The 14,511-nt window shown below is 47.3% G+C and overlaps 2 protein-coding genes across 8 annotated transcripts in view; one reads left to right on the top strand and one right to left on the bottom strand.

Annotated features, from left to right (window-relative positions):
• The window catches only part of LOC119386962 (L-sorbose 1-dehydrogenase), a 531,651-nt gene that overhangs the window by 329,482 nt on the left and 187,658 nt on the right, over window positions 1-14,511 (bottom strand). The gene's annotated exons all lie outside the window — the stretch shown is intronic.
• LOC119386966 (uncharacterized) overlaps window positions 1-14,511 on the top strand; it is a 44,259-nt gene that overhangs the window by 3,580 nt on the left and 26,168 nt on the right. Inside the window, exons 1-3 of one of the 2 annotated variants that reach the window (XM_049413327.1) lie at window positions 2,680-2,988; window positions 4,860-5,047; window positions 7,057-7,241. In XM_049413327.1, the coding sequence (XP_049269284.1) occupies window positions 2,790-2,988; window positions 4,860-5,047; window positions 7,057-7,241 (572 nt within the window). In that variant the 5' untranslated portion in view covers window positions 2,680-2,789. Of the gene's footprint in view, window positions 1-2,679; window positions 2,989-4,859; window positions 5,048-7,056; window positions 7,242-14,511 lie in introns of those variants that run through there. The other variant, XM_049413326.1, reaches the window with a different exon arrangement.

Genomic DNA, 14,511 nt, shown 5'->3' with positions numbered 1-14,511 from the left:
TGCACTTAAAAGTACACTATTTCACAGCAAGAGTAACAAACATTGGACACCGTAATCGACATACTTGGTGACAAAAAAAATGAGCTATGCTAGAAATAGCACAGTTTAAGCAAATTACTCGAATCGCTAATGAACACCAGCGAATTGAGGAAAAGTATCATCTATTTTGCACATAAGATATGCTTTTCTGAGGAGGTTGCTGTGTGAGCATCTCAAATAGACTGTCTTCTACACAGCATCGGTTCGGCCTCAGCACAAGACTCGCGAAAAAAAAAAAAGTCTCTACGGCTGAAGACGAAGAAGTGTTGTAGTGAATAAATACCGCCTTCATAGCCGGATAGCCATGCAGCGTGGCGATATCTCATCTCGGGTCATCTAGATATCGAAACACTTCCGCCCTCACGTGGGTTGTTCTGACCGTTCAGATGCCGAAGTCGGTGCCCAACTTCGGAATATATGGGCAGCGGAATCCTCAGCCGTCTGACTGGGCGCCGACCGGGCCAGACGGCTGAGGATTCCGCTGCCCATATAGGCCGGCCGTAATTACCTACGCGCAGTGGAACCCAATACGTCAAAACTGCACAATTCAAACATTGGCTTCCTAAAATCGCGTTGTTTGGGAGTGAGAGGGTTTAAGCCCTCCCAAGTCGCTCCTGCCAGCTCTCTAAACAGACGTGGAAACAGGGACAGCTGCTCAGAGCAGGCCATAAGTTTCAGAAACTAGAGCAAGCACTCGTCGCCTGGGCCGAAAGGGCCACTCTTCAATAAAGCTGTCACCACCGCCGACGCCACCAGTACCCATTTCAGCAAGTCGCAACAGGCGAAGTCGCATCCTGCGGTGGGGAGCCTGGTACCACAAAAGACCGTTTCACGTTGTGATCAATTAGGAATGCACCCCGACACGCTGGAGAGGTGGCTGAAAGCGCGACAAAGATAGCCGTAGTCACTTCCTCCGCGACAACGGGAACTGCTTTTCGAAGTGCCGTCGCTTTGAGAACTGAACCACGACCGCTCTATAAAAAAGCGCACCGTGCACTTTTTCATCCAGCGGCCGGGACTGAACGCACGGGAAACATTGCAAAGCCTCTGTTCCAAGACGGTATCCGCGCGGGGGGTCACGAAGTAATGACTTGCCACCCGAAAAGAATTGGGCGCGCTGCACTGGCCTAGAGAGACGGCTACTTTCGTCGGCAGAGGCCGACAACACTGCCTCCGCGATTCTGCCGTCTGTGGCCTTGCGTGCTTTACCACGTGGACCATTCGGTGCATGAGGGGAAAACGTCGCCGCCCTTTCTGTCGGCGACCGGTGGCGTTCCTTTGCTTGTCTTGACACAAAAACAAACAAACCGTCATTCCCCCCTCGGAAACACACCGCAACTTATTTCCGACAAAAAAAATGTAACGGGATACTCGTGTCCTGCATAGTATTGCGATACAACCGATACACCGTAAAAGTATTTCACTACTGAGATACAAATACATTTTTCAAATGTATCTCGATACCGAAATACAGATACTCAAAAGTATCTCTGAAATACTATCGCGATACTCTTGTGTATCGCGATACTGCCCAGCCCTGTTACAAACCAATTCACCAGCTTGAGGAGGCGATCACAGAGAACACACCGCATCGCCCCGGTCGCTGCAGGCGGACGTGATTACGCGATTTTCCGCAGCAAGATTTAGAAGTGCTTATATATAAAATTTGTAAAATGTAAACCGAAAAATTGCGGGCAACTACGCACAAGTGGTGCGAAGGCTGAGGAAGCAGCGGAGCTGTTGGCGTTACCCTCCTCCTTTCCTTCCTTCTCACCCTCATTTTCCTTTCCCACCCCTTGTTATATAAGACTATGCAATGCTTTACCCTCTCACTTTCTCCTCTCCCTCCTCCTCACCATCACTTCCCTATGCTTGCTCTCCCTTTTTAAATCTCTATCTCTTTTTTGTGTCTGTTTCTTTCTATCTCTTCCTCTCTGTATATTTCTTTCTTGTCTTTCTATCTTTCTCTCTCTATCTTCCCTTTCTTTGCCTCTTTTTCTCTGTCTTTCTCCCTCTTTCTGTACTCGTTCCCTCGCCTTCTATCTTTCCTTCTCTTTCTTTCTGTCTTTCTATATCTCTCTTTCTTTCTCTCTGTACCCGTTATCTCACACATCGGAATTATTGTATCCCACGCCGGACAAATTCGCGTACAGTGTTCTGGGGGCGAAACAGAAGATGAAGAAAAGGAGAAAAAGAGCGCGCCCCAGTTCATAATGATGATAGTTTTCTGTAAAACGCCGCTCGCTTCAGTAAATGCGGCTCACCTTGCGGCAATCTAAAAACGTTGCCTTGCGGGCAGCAAGGTGAGCCATATAGTGATTTGTTTTTTTTTTGTTTTTTGCCTGCAGATGGCGCCACAAAAAATAAACCTGCATGATTTCGGTCAATTATCCCATGAGTTACCCCAATGTTCAGTTGTTGTTGTTGTGGGGAGTTTCCCCACCCATGATTCAAGAACTCTGGTTTTCGGGCTCTACAAACAAAAGGGGAAAAAAAAGAACCCGATAAGGTCAGCTTATTGTTATAAATTTAAACTTCACACGAACGTCTCCGCCAGAGGCGCTATCAATGCGACGGAAACATGGCCGCACGACCGGAAGCCGCACGAAAGCACTCTAGTTCCAGCATTCCTGTGGGACGGAAGTGACGAAAGCTAGGTCAGCAACAGAGGCGATTTTAAAAGTTGGTTGGTCCGAGCGTCCGAGCGGTCCGAGGATCGGAGGTTACCAGAGGTTACCGTTGCCGTATTTATGAGTACCATCTCCGGAGCCGACAACCTTCCCGGAGCAGCCTGTGCGCTGCGGGACGAAGGCTTTTTTCGCGACCGGAGAGTGTTGCGTGCAGAAGCTCGCCGTCGCAAAAAACGGTTCACTCTGCTCGGTGCACGGAGGCACATTGCCGTCGTCAGTGGGGCCCCAGGAACTGTTACCGAGGACAGCGACGATGGTGGTGAACAAAAATCCCATTTGCTTCTATTGCCTAGCGTTGTGGTTTGCTTTTATTGTTGCTACGGCCTCTCATATCCGGACGACTACGATCTAAAGTACTTTACGTTTCGCCTTACTCCCTTATCCGTATTCTTTCCAGCTGAACTGTTTTCAGTACCGTTTGCTAAATGGAAGTGTCTAGCGTCACGTTCAGACGTAAGGGTAAACACTTGCTAAAGTTACGTCCAGCGTGTTATCATATGTGTGGATCCTATTGAAGTGAGAGAGCCTGCGCCCAAACAATATCTTAGTGATTTTTCTGAAGGGTTACTTGTTTCGCTCTCTGTAATATCTACATAACAGTACGAGTGCACACAGGACTCGGAGGACTTGATTCGTAAAGAACATTCATTTTCTCGAAAGGAGGGGAAGAGGGGAATGTGCAGCACTGAAAAAATTTCGGGGAATGTTCTCACACCGAAATACGCCCCCTAGCAACGCCCCTGCCTGTTTCTTTACAGCACACTGCTTTCCTGTTCCTAAACGCAGAGATCGCTATCGCCGCCACGTTTGACCTTTTGAGCTGTGTGGGTGTTTACTCTACTAAAGCGAAGCCAAGTTGCCTCTATCATTGTTGTGTTGACTTTGTGAACCGCCCTCTCGGCTCATTTTCTCGCACCTCAAACGTGAACGAGTATTCGAGACAAGTTCAGGCTAAAAACACCCATCTTAAAGCTTGCACTAGTGTTCTGATTTAGCATTCACAGTGCCTAATGCATCACAGGCCAGTTTCATGATGATAGCAAGACGAAGACCGTGTCATGAGATTTTAGCTGTTTCTCACGCATGTAGTATCTAGATGCGCCAGTTCAGAGGGCACATTTACAGAAGCCCCACTGTCCCGACAAAATTTTTGTTGTGCTTCTTTTCATTCTGCAGCGACCTCTAAGCAGAATAATGTTTTCGATAAGTTGCATTGCACACAGACATGCACATATACCAGTTTCACATGATGTGCAAGCAACTTGCGTGGAGCAGTTCTAAATGCGCTAAAGCATCAGCGGCAGCTTGTCTATGCACAGCCTTGCAACTTCTCAGCTAGAACGCACTAGCAGCAACAGCACAAAGGCAGCAATCCACGGAAAGTCTGCTTGGCAACTAATTCGAAGGGAGACAGAGGAAGAGGTTCAAAGTAACGAAGCGTTTGACTGCCTGTGTAGAACAATGTCTCTAGGCAATGTGGCCTGTTACTATGTTTCTGCGAGACCCCATCAGGGTTGTTTGTAGCCGCAGGCAGGAGCTTTGCATGGTCGTCGAGTCGCATAGAATTACTCCTGGGCCTTTGAGGTCTTCCGCCGAGGCATCAAATGGTTCAGCTTCTTTGTGGGGTGTTGTGTCTTCATTAGTTTTTTTTTTCTTGTTATTTAGTCATTACTGGAGGAGCCTAGTCGACCTGTTTCATCCTTTTCCAGAGGTGGATCAGAGGTAGCATGATACATTCTCTTTAGGGCGGTGTGAAGATCCATGCCCAAATAGAGAAGTCGCATGAACAGCGCAAGCGGCGTAGGGAGAACTAAAGGCTTTTAACCAAAGCTTTGGAGTGCTTGCGAGAAGTCTGCTACCAGCATGATGTATCATGATCTTTTCTTATTCAATCCCAATGCTTGCCGTACTGCTTGCTGCCTTGAGGGTTCCTGGCCAGAAGGCGACTCCTGACACACGAAACTGACAGCTAAAGCAGACTGTGTTATGTGGATAAGTTATCAACAAGTAGTAATATGTCCAAACAATGAAGAAATGGCTAGGTTGTTAAAACTTTATGCACCCTTAAAGTGCTGCTGTCCTTTGCAAGGAGCACACTTATTGCTGGTGGGTTTTTTCTTTTTCTCTTAGGGACACCAGTCACGTGTCGTCTGAGGCGCTGGAAGGAGCAGAAACAACTGCTGAAGATTGTGGATCCGAAATGCAAAAAGGCCCCGTTCCGACCACCGAGCCGCGAGCCGAGTCCACTGCCGGCCCCCCCAGACTATGCATCCTTTCGCAAACTACACAGGCGCTACTATGACAGCATACGTCATACGGTAACTATCTGTCAGATCAGATGGGAATTGATAAAGAGACTTCACAATGCTCTTCATAGCACAGCCTTAAAACACTAACATTAGTTGAGTATGTCTTAGTTTTTGTTTATCTCTTTCACATTTTTGAAAAATACTGATAAGTCGCTGCATGCAGCAGTGATCCACAGTCACTTTATGTAACCTATTATTGTTACTTTTTGCAACAGCTGCAGATGCTCTATGCAGATGCTCTGGAACCCAAGATACTTATTTAAATATGCAAGGTGTTGTACAGCTTCATCCAGCTGTGGTTGAGGGGGTAATTAGAGGCATGCATGGTTCGTGGCTGGCCCAAAATTTGATTGCTGGGCTGCATTTGCGCAGGTATCCAACATTAGTTGGGCTGAGGCTGGGGTTGGGCCTACAGGCATAATTAGTTGAGTGGACTGGACTTCCATTGGGAGTCAAGCGCCTGCCCAAAATTCTGCTGATGCTCTGCTTCTACGAGTAAGATTACCCGAAGGCCCGCACAGGGTGGTTTTAAAGTGGGCGTTTGCCACTTGTTCGGAGCATCGTGCTCCAAAACGGAGAGGGAATCGGCAGATAGCGAAGCAGGCATCTTGATTGTATATTTCACATTATGTGCCAGACGACACTGTGGGTTGTGGGCATGCTGCTCAGAATTTAGTGTCTGGTAAGAACGTCGTATCAGATGAGCTAACACCACACGGCCCCACATGGCATCTGTATAGAATCTCGTAACTTTTGTGCACCTTCATGATACCATAGACATGTGTGTTTTGCTGTGCAAAAGATGCGTGTCTACAAATCTACAAAACATTTCAAGCAGTTCAGCTATCGGTGTAGCTCTCAATGCTTGTGGCTTGCATCTGTGTTTGCAGTGGTGAGCACTGAAGTGTGAGAGCTGTGTCCATATACAATTGTTTTCATTCTCTATTACCATGTGTTACCCTGTTTCATGGCTGGCAGCATAAACATGTTGATCTGTTGTCCATTTGGCCGGTCTGTGATGCAAGTCGGACAAATGAGATTGGCCCGCCTTTAAAGGGGCCCTGCAACACTTTTCGAAGTAATGATCTAATGACTTTACTAAAGGAGTTTATTGCGTCGTGAATCGACAGCCGCAAAAATTTTTAGAATCCGTCAAGTATGAACGGAGTTAGAGATTTGTCACACACTGTAATTGCTTTCTCTCTTCTCTCGTCCCGACAAACGCGCTGTAAGCTAAGCAGGGAAGGATGGCATGGGGGAAAGAAGTTGCATCACGTGCACTTCATGACCTTGAGCACTTTTTTTTTTCTTTGAACGCGCAGCTAACCTTCAGTGATATCGCAAGTGCACGGGCACGTGGCGGTCTCCCTTGGCGGGCACAGTAACTATGCAGCCAATGGTGCTCAAATCAGCCAATGGCTGTGAATTTGGGTGCATGGCATCATTTGTCGAGAGAGCACGGAGCAATTTCTAGCTGACTTTGAGAATTGTAAATTCCAGGCCACGTGCTGCACTATGTTTGGCTCACGTGTTCTCGGGAGCCTCGATTACAAATCGGCAGCGTTTTCTAGCTGAAAACGTGTTGCAGGGTCCCTTTAACAAGCCTCGAGGCTGGGTCGGGAAATTAAAATCTCTGAACTCACTAGTTTAGGTACTCATGGCCACATAATGCGATGGCGTAATAGCTATATCATTCTGGTGCTGAACATTAGGACGTAGGTTCAATTCCGTGTCACAGCAGCTCCATTACAAAAATCCGCTTGCCTGCTTGCATACTCTGCATTCGGCGTGAACTTGCCTTTTGTTGTCTGTAGGGACACATATGCCTATTGTCTCATAAAGATGTCAGCTTTTTGCAAACTGCGCTTTGTTATAGAAACATTAGATAGAGCGAGTGCATTTTTATTTTGTGGGCAGAGCTTGTACCAAGTTTTTTTTATTGAGCGTAGAGGGCACTGAACCTGCAGCCTCTGCAAATGGCAACTCTGAGCACATGTTTTTTTTATCCGCACGTACAGTTCATCAGCAACGCATCGTCGGCAGGCTCCTGTGCTGACCGGCATGCCAACTGCAAGGCTTCACATGCGGCCTCCGAGCACTCAGAGCGGCCTCCCTGGGATGACTCGACCAAGCTGTCCTTTGCACCGGCTGGCTTCCAGTTCCTGCCTCCAGTCAAGCGCACTGCTACAAGGGCAGCTGCCAAGTGAGTGAAACACCTTCAGACGAGCACCGCCACACCTCAGGAACGTGTTGTTATTAAACCAACTTGCATGACATAAAAAAGCCGACTGCAGGGTGTCGTGTATTCAGTTACCTCTTCTTTACAGTCCCTTCATGACTAGATTGAAGGTACTGTCCACCGCTCTAAAAATTTCTTTGGCTTGTGGTTAAAATGAGACCATTTGTTACACTGGTGGAAATGAGCATGCTTGTACCCATAAATGAGGAATTACTGTATTTTCTCACGTATAACTAGCACCCCAAAAAAAAAACTGGAAAAATGTGCTTGAAAAGTGTGGTTGTGGGTTATATGCAGCGGTTATATGCATTGTTTGTTCTTTTTGTAGACTTAGGGGTGCGGGTCATATGCAGGTGGTATGGGTTATATGTGAGAAAATACGGTATATTTTTAATTAGGCTCTGGAAAGGGGGGAAAGGATGGCCATTTGCATCACCCAACAGTGATGTGTGACAAAACATTCTGTGCAATGAGAAAACGCACGTAAGTAGTTTTTCAAGGGAAGCTCATATTGCCTCACAAATTGGCATCGTATATGTTACCGCAACAAAAAAAAACTTGCGCTCGCGAGTGTACAGAAGTGCGTGTACACATATGAGGCCCTTGAAGGTGCGCTGGTCACGTGTTTATTTGTATACACCGTTTTCCAGCAATTGATGCTCTCTCTCTCGGTGGTGGGCTTGTCTGTGATCGGTAGTTCCTGATACGACAATCAGATTTTTTTATCAAGGTTGCTGAGGTGCCTTGTCATTTCACGTTGCCACATTTCGTTGTTGCCTGTGTGAATGCACGACCGTCGTTGGCAGTAGCAACTGAAGTGTTGCGCTGCTAAGCACATGGATGACAGTCCAATTCCTGGCATGCATAAAGGAAACAGTTGGAGGGAGCATTTTGCAATGCGATAGAAAAAAAAGAAAGAAAAATAGTATGTCAGGTATGCACGTGCCAAGCTTTGCTTGGGCCCCATTTTTCTGATAGAGCAGGCACTCCTGAACTTTTTTTGCTTAAATAATAGAATAAATAACAGAAAAATAGAATGTAATTATATCTTAAGGTTGGATTTTATGCACTTCTATACTCGGCGACAACTTACCTTGGCCGTGGAGCGAAGGCTACGGGGGCGGGGCATCTGCACATTTGTGTTGCTACGCAAGTAGTAGTCCTGCAGCTTGCCCTCGATTTCACTTCCAGTTTTGGTTTTGCTTGGTCGCAGCATTCGTCAGCAATTCAGGCTGACGGCACATTACCCCAGCATACACGTTGCAGATAACTTGCTGGTTCTGTTTTGACAGCTCATTGGCGCTTATTTCAGATCTCCCGAAAAAGGGAGTGGGGGGGGCGCTTGCTCGGGTGGGTGTGTTTGCTCAGCATTTTATTGTAACTTTTTTCACACGTTAAAAGGTGGCACTGCCTCACTTTGTCTGCCTGGACTTCTACGGGGCCCTGCATTGGTCATGCACGTGAAGCCGTCTTGTTTTTAGGATGTTTGCCAAACAATGAAGTCATCCTCACCATTGCCGCTGTAGAGAAAGCCTTCATTACGATGAAGGCCACCTTACGCCATACCTCTTTCAAAGCTGCCCACGGGTAAGATAAGACAGTTGCACCGACTTTGTCGCCGCGCAACGCATTCGCTCGGGACGAACCGTGCAATACGGACACGGGCGACTAGCTCATTCCTCTGTTCTCTCCCTCCGCTCCTCTTTACACTTGCGCACATGCTTTCTCCTTCCTTTGTACTGCCAGTAAACTACTGACAATGCGTAGTGCCATCTGTCGAGGCACATGGAAATTGTTCAACAGCCTGCTCTCATGAGCGCATTCCTGACTGGTGGAGGATGGCAGTGGGGAGTTGAGCACAGCGCCGCTGCTCGACTGAAAATGACGCCGCGTTCCTCAAGAATCGCTGCAGAACATCGCTGATGTGCAGTGACTTCTGCCTAGAGACTGCGATCCCATCAACTTTTTCAAGTCAAGGTGGAGCGTTTAGTGAAGGGATGTTCTATAATACGGGGGTTAGGGCCCTCGGGGAAGGCGTCCTTGATGCTTCCAGAGTGTAAAGTTGCTTCAGAGGTACCTTCCTACGTCATTATGCTGCTCCTGTCCCTGAACGAGACCTTCACCTCACTACTGGCCCTTTTGACGTTTGCTTGTGCACTTGGTAAAAAACGAATGGCATCTTGGACAGACACCAGCATGGCTGGCTTCACGGAACTTTTGAACCATGTGGTAGTTTCACGGTCGGAGAAGCGTGCTAGTGTAATTCGCCGGCAGTGAATTCACTGTAAAACATGCTTAGCCCCATGTTGTTGTTCAGTGAAGATTTCGATTTCAGGTTCCGCTTCCCCAAGGTGTCGGTGTTGGCTACCATATCATATTCACAACTGAAAAACAACACACACCTTCACTTCTCCTGCGAAGCACATCTTGCTCGGCATGTTCATTTCAGTCACTCATTCGGCATGAGTGTAGGCACGATAGGAGTTTGACTACTGCATGCCAGTGTTCACCCTATTTTGCCCTTGACTGCAATGATTCATGTTAAGTGAGCAAAACTGGACGAGCATCCATGTGCCTCTATATTAGGGTCGCAATTTAAAAGATATGATCCAACTTTTTTATTAAATAAGCCTGCTCATGCCACACTCCATAGTCTGTTAATATTAAAAAGTAGCCACATTAGCGCACAGGAATCGCAACGGGAGAGAGAAACTGTGTTTCATCCCACACGCTTGAGGTCTCTTGTGTAGCTCCCGCTTGTGTAGCTCTTCTTGTGTAGCTCCCACCACACACATCAAGACGAGAGAACGGAGAAAGCGCTTAAAGGGCCAGTAAACAGGCTACAACTTCTTTTTTACACCTCCTAAACAAGCTCGCTGTTTCGTGCAGAAGGCCGCAGTGATCGCATTTTGCGAATATCGCAGCGCTGCACAGCCGTTCCATTTCGAAAAACAATTCCGATGCCCTTCTCCAGCGCCTGTCCAATCCTCCTCGTACGCGAAGTGACGTAATCTTTCCCATGGGCAACATTACGCAGCACAAACTTCATCAATTGGTCCTTTGCACTATGAAACAGCGCCTTGGCCCTGCGGTGATGCAGTTTTGGCTGTGCTCTCAGCATTTGCATTTTCCTGCGCTGCTCTCTGCCGTATTGTAGAACCCTGAGACTACCGGGACCAGCGGTATTGCCAGGACAAAAGCCTCCGGAATGAAGAGGGGTCTCTGGACTTTACCACTAGCGGAAGGGTGCATACCTCACCAGTGCCTCTTACTCCTCACACCGTGCTTCCTCCCCACGCCACTATGACACTTGCGACACGTGGAGGAGGCCTTGCTTAGTCGTATGGCTGCGCGCCGATGACGTAATCTCTGACGTCGTGTTACGTTGCCAAAGTGGGCGTAGTCACGACAAAGGTCTACGCCTACCCCTCTCCGCTGCGAGAGAAGGCTGGGAAGCACGAGCGAGAAATGGAAACCAGCCAAAGCGGTTCCTTCTATACCCTGTAACTCCCTTATTACAGCAGTTATTCGCAAAGTTCTTGCAGCAGCATGTTCACATCGTACAAGTGCGCAGTTATCTTTCTATTAGAAATTTTGGACCACAAGGTTGTTTACTGGCCTTTTTAAAGGGCCAGTAAACAGGCCCAGACTTTTCTTTTTACACCTCCGAAACAAGCTCGCTAATTCGTGCAAAAGGCCACGGTAAACCTATTTTGGGAATATCAAAGTGCCGCGCAGACGCTTAATTTTAAAAAAAATTGGTGCAGCTACGCAGTAGTGGTGTGAAGGCTGCGGAAAGAGCGAAGCTGGTGGCCTTTCCCTCCTCCTAGTCCGCCGTAGTGGTCTAGCAGTTACGGTGCTCAGCTGCTGACCCGAACGTCACGGGTTTGACCCCGGCCGCAGTGGTCGCATTTTGATGGATCCAAAGTGCTAAAGGCCCGTGTACTGTGCAATGGAGGCGCACGATAAAGAACACCAGATGGTCGAAACTTCTGGAGCCCTCCGCTATGACGTCCTTCATAATCATATCTTGGTTTTGGGATGTTCAACCCCAAATAATATTTTTCTCCTCCTCACGCTCACATAGCTCCCCCTCACCATCGCTTCTCTTTCTCACCCCTGACTACGCCTACTGCAGGGCAAAGGCCTCTTCCATGTTCCACAAATCAACCCGGTCCAATCAACCCCCTTGATATACTGTAGTTTACATAGCTATGCTATTCTTTACCTTCTCCCCTCCTTCTTTACCTCCTCCTCACACTAACTTCCCTTTCCCACTCCCTGCTATACCACTACTGTACTATACATTGCCATTCTATGGTTTTTCTCTTTGTTTCTATCTCTTACTTTCTCTCTAACGCGCCAACTCCGCGATATGAATATGTTGCTCGGCATAGTGAAGGGGACTCTGAAATAATTATTCCTTTCTCTCGCTTTCTGTCTTTCTATCTGTTTCTCCCTCTCTCTGTATCTTTTTCTTTCTCTTTATCTTTTCCTCGTTCTCTCGCCCATAGCAACGCAATCATATGGCTCCCCTGAAGGCTTGTTCTGCTAGCATGCCTGAATAGCTGAGTGGTTACCACGCTTGCCTTCGGACCGTGGGTACCTGGGTTCAAATCCTGCCTCACCAAGGAATTTTATTTTGTTTTATTTACTTCTCTTCCCCTCTTCCTCCTTTCCTTCCTCCTCTCCACTTCGCCGAGCAGAGTTCTTGGTTAATGATCACCTCCGTCCTCCCTCCTGGCTTCCATGCCTCGGCAAACCCATTGCTAGCTGTCGCAGCAGCTGGCAACGTGTTGCTAGGCCACGCATGGTGCCGTAATGGCTCGGCGAGATTTTATCGGACGCATGGCACGCGTTACTGCAAGAGTTGATGCACAGGTAGACAATGCCGGGACCCGAGCCACTGCGAGAAGCTAGGCAAGGCTCGGCGTGGCATTGCGAAGAGACACACAGCTGCACGAGGTGGTTGCTGAGTAACATGCAGTGATGTCATAGCTAGGCGCAGTTTTTGTGAACACTGGACAGGGGTTTGCCAAGCCTCAATAGCTTCGCTATTAAAGCAATTCCCGTGCCCATCTCCTGCGCCTGACCTGTTCTTTTCACCCGTGCAGTGACAAAATCTTGCGCATGGTCAACATTGCGTAGCACCCACGTCGTCGATAGCACCTACTTCATCGAAACAGCACCTTGGCACTATGGTGATGCAGTTTTGCTTGCGCTGTCAGCATTTTTATTTTGCTGTGCTGCAATCTGCCGCTTTGGTAGAGCCGAGAGAACTGGGACAAGCGGTATCGCCAGAATAAAAACCTCGGGGATCAAGAGGCGTTCCGCGACTTTACCGCTAGGATAATGGCACATGTGCCGTGGCATATTTGTTTACCTCGCCAGTGCCTCGCACCCCTCGCACCGCGCTTCCTCACCGCGCCACTCTGACACGAGCAACACGTTGAGGAAGCCTTGCTCGGTCGGCCGCATGCCAATGATGTAATCACTGATGTCGTGTTACGTTGCCGAAGTAGGCATAGTCACAACAGAGGTCTACGCCTACCTCTTTTCTTTGCCAAGAAAGGTGGGAAGGTCGAGAGAGAAACCGACACCAGCCAAAGCAGGTTGTACTACACCCTGTGATTTCCTTATTACAGCACTTATTCGCAAAACTCTTTCGGCGGCATGTTCGCATAGTACAAGTACACAGTTATCTCCTTGTCACAGATTTTGGACTATGAGGTTGCTTATTGGCCCTTTAAAGCATATGACAAATCTTTGTAAGTCTGCCCGTTCTTGGAAGAAGTGAAACATTTTTGCAGCAATCAGTTCGTGAAGCAATAAACTCCGATACTGAGGTCATCTGTTGATTGCTTGGAAAAGCAGTTCCAGACCGATTAAACTCGATCTAACGAAACTCAATTAATATATGACGTTCCCATTCTAACGAAGATATTTTTATTCCCTGGCAGGTGCTCATAGGATTCAATGTTGTCATCAATATGAATCAACAAAACTAATTGGCACCAAACCCAATTTAACAAAGTTTTTTCTGAAGCAAATGAGTAAAAAAAAGTGATTTCTTAATAATTTTGACACAAGTTTTTCTTTGGCATGCACAACAACACTATAGTGTTAAAGCATCTAGCCACCACAGTCACAACCTTAACTTTATTTTGACAAAGTGGCGTGCCACGTCCATGCACAAAACAATGGTCTTGACGGTTGGTAGCGCTCTTGCATACCAGATGGCGCTAGGGGCAGCAACGGTCCTGTAAGTGCTCCCACAGGAACGCTATGGTGGTTCCTTTCTTCATTTCATTGTTTATGGCTTCATGCGACAGATGCACTGATCGTCTCCTCTCAACTTTCTTGCTCTACCTGCTCACACAATCTCTACATTCATGCCTTCGCCTATTGGCTGCTTCTCGTAACTTCACATCACCGTCTACATGGCCTGCATTGCCTGGATATGGGAGGCTTCATGTCCGGCTGACGTGGGAAGCTTCATGTCTGTGCTGCCCGCGCTGACTTTTCATATGTGCAGGCGTGCGTTTGCGGCAAATACGGTGTCACGGAAACTTTAGGGTGTTGCTACGTTGCAATCTTGGATTTCGAAGGAATGTAAAATTCCTTTCTTGATTTTACAAACTTCCCAATTCAATTTAATGATTCAAGCATTGTCATCACTTTGTCACACTGAACTTCAACTGCATTGAAGCACTAAACAGTGCAATTAATAGTCTGTTACATCATGGGTCCTATTTGAATACAAAATAAATGTCCTATTATTTACTTGTCATATTTCAAAGTATAGTATCCAGTCCTACAATTTGGAACGTGATAGTATTTTCAAATGCTAGTTTGTGCCATAAACTTTTGTTATGGCGTTACTAGTACTGACAAATAAAGCTATCGGTACTGGGAATTCTTTCATCGTCATTTGTTGGCTGTTACTGCCTACAGCTCTGTAGGTGGAAGTCTGCTGGCAAACTGGATTGATGCACACCTTATGTTAGGTGTAGTCTAAGAGGCGACTGTCAAAGTGGCACAATTTCAGTGCACACATGTGCCTGCGAGGACAGGTGTGCAGTGTGACTGATCTTATTAATCGGCAAGTGGACCTTCACTGTTTCGATGAGAGTGCGCATATCTTTGTCATAGAACAAAATAGTGGGCCACCAATCTTCATTTTGATCTTTGATCTGTATAGTTTTACGGTTGCACATGTACTAATTCTGTTGCA

This window comes from Rhipicephalus sanguineus, chromosome 3 (genome assembly GCF_013339695.2).
Source record: "Rhipicephalus sanguineus isolate Rsan-2018 chromosome 3, BIME_Rsan_1.4, whole genome shotgun sequence".
In the NCBI taxonomy this organism is placed as follows: domain Eukaryota; kingdom Metazoa; phylum Arthropoda; class Arachnida; order Ixodida; family Ixodidae; genus Rhipicephalus; species Rhipicephalus sanguineus.
This window is presented reverse-complemented; position numbering and strand designations above follow the sequence as displayed.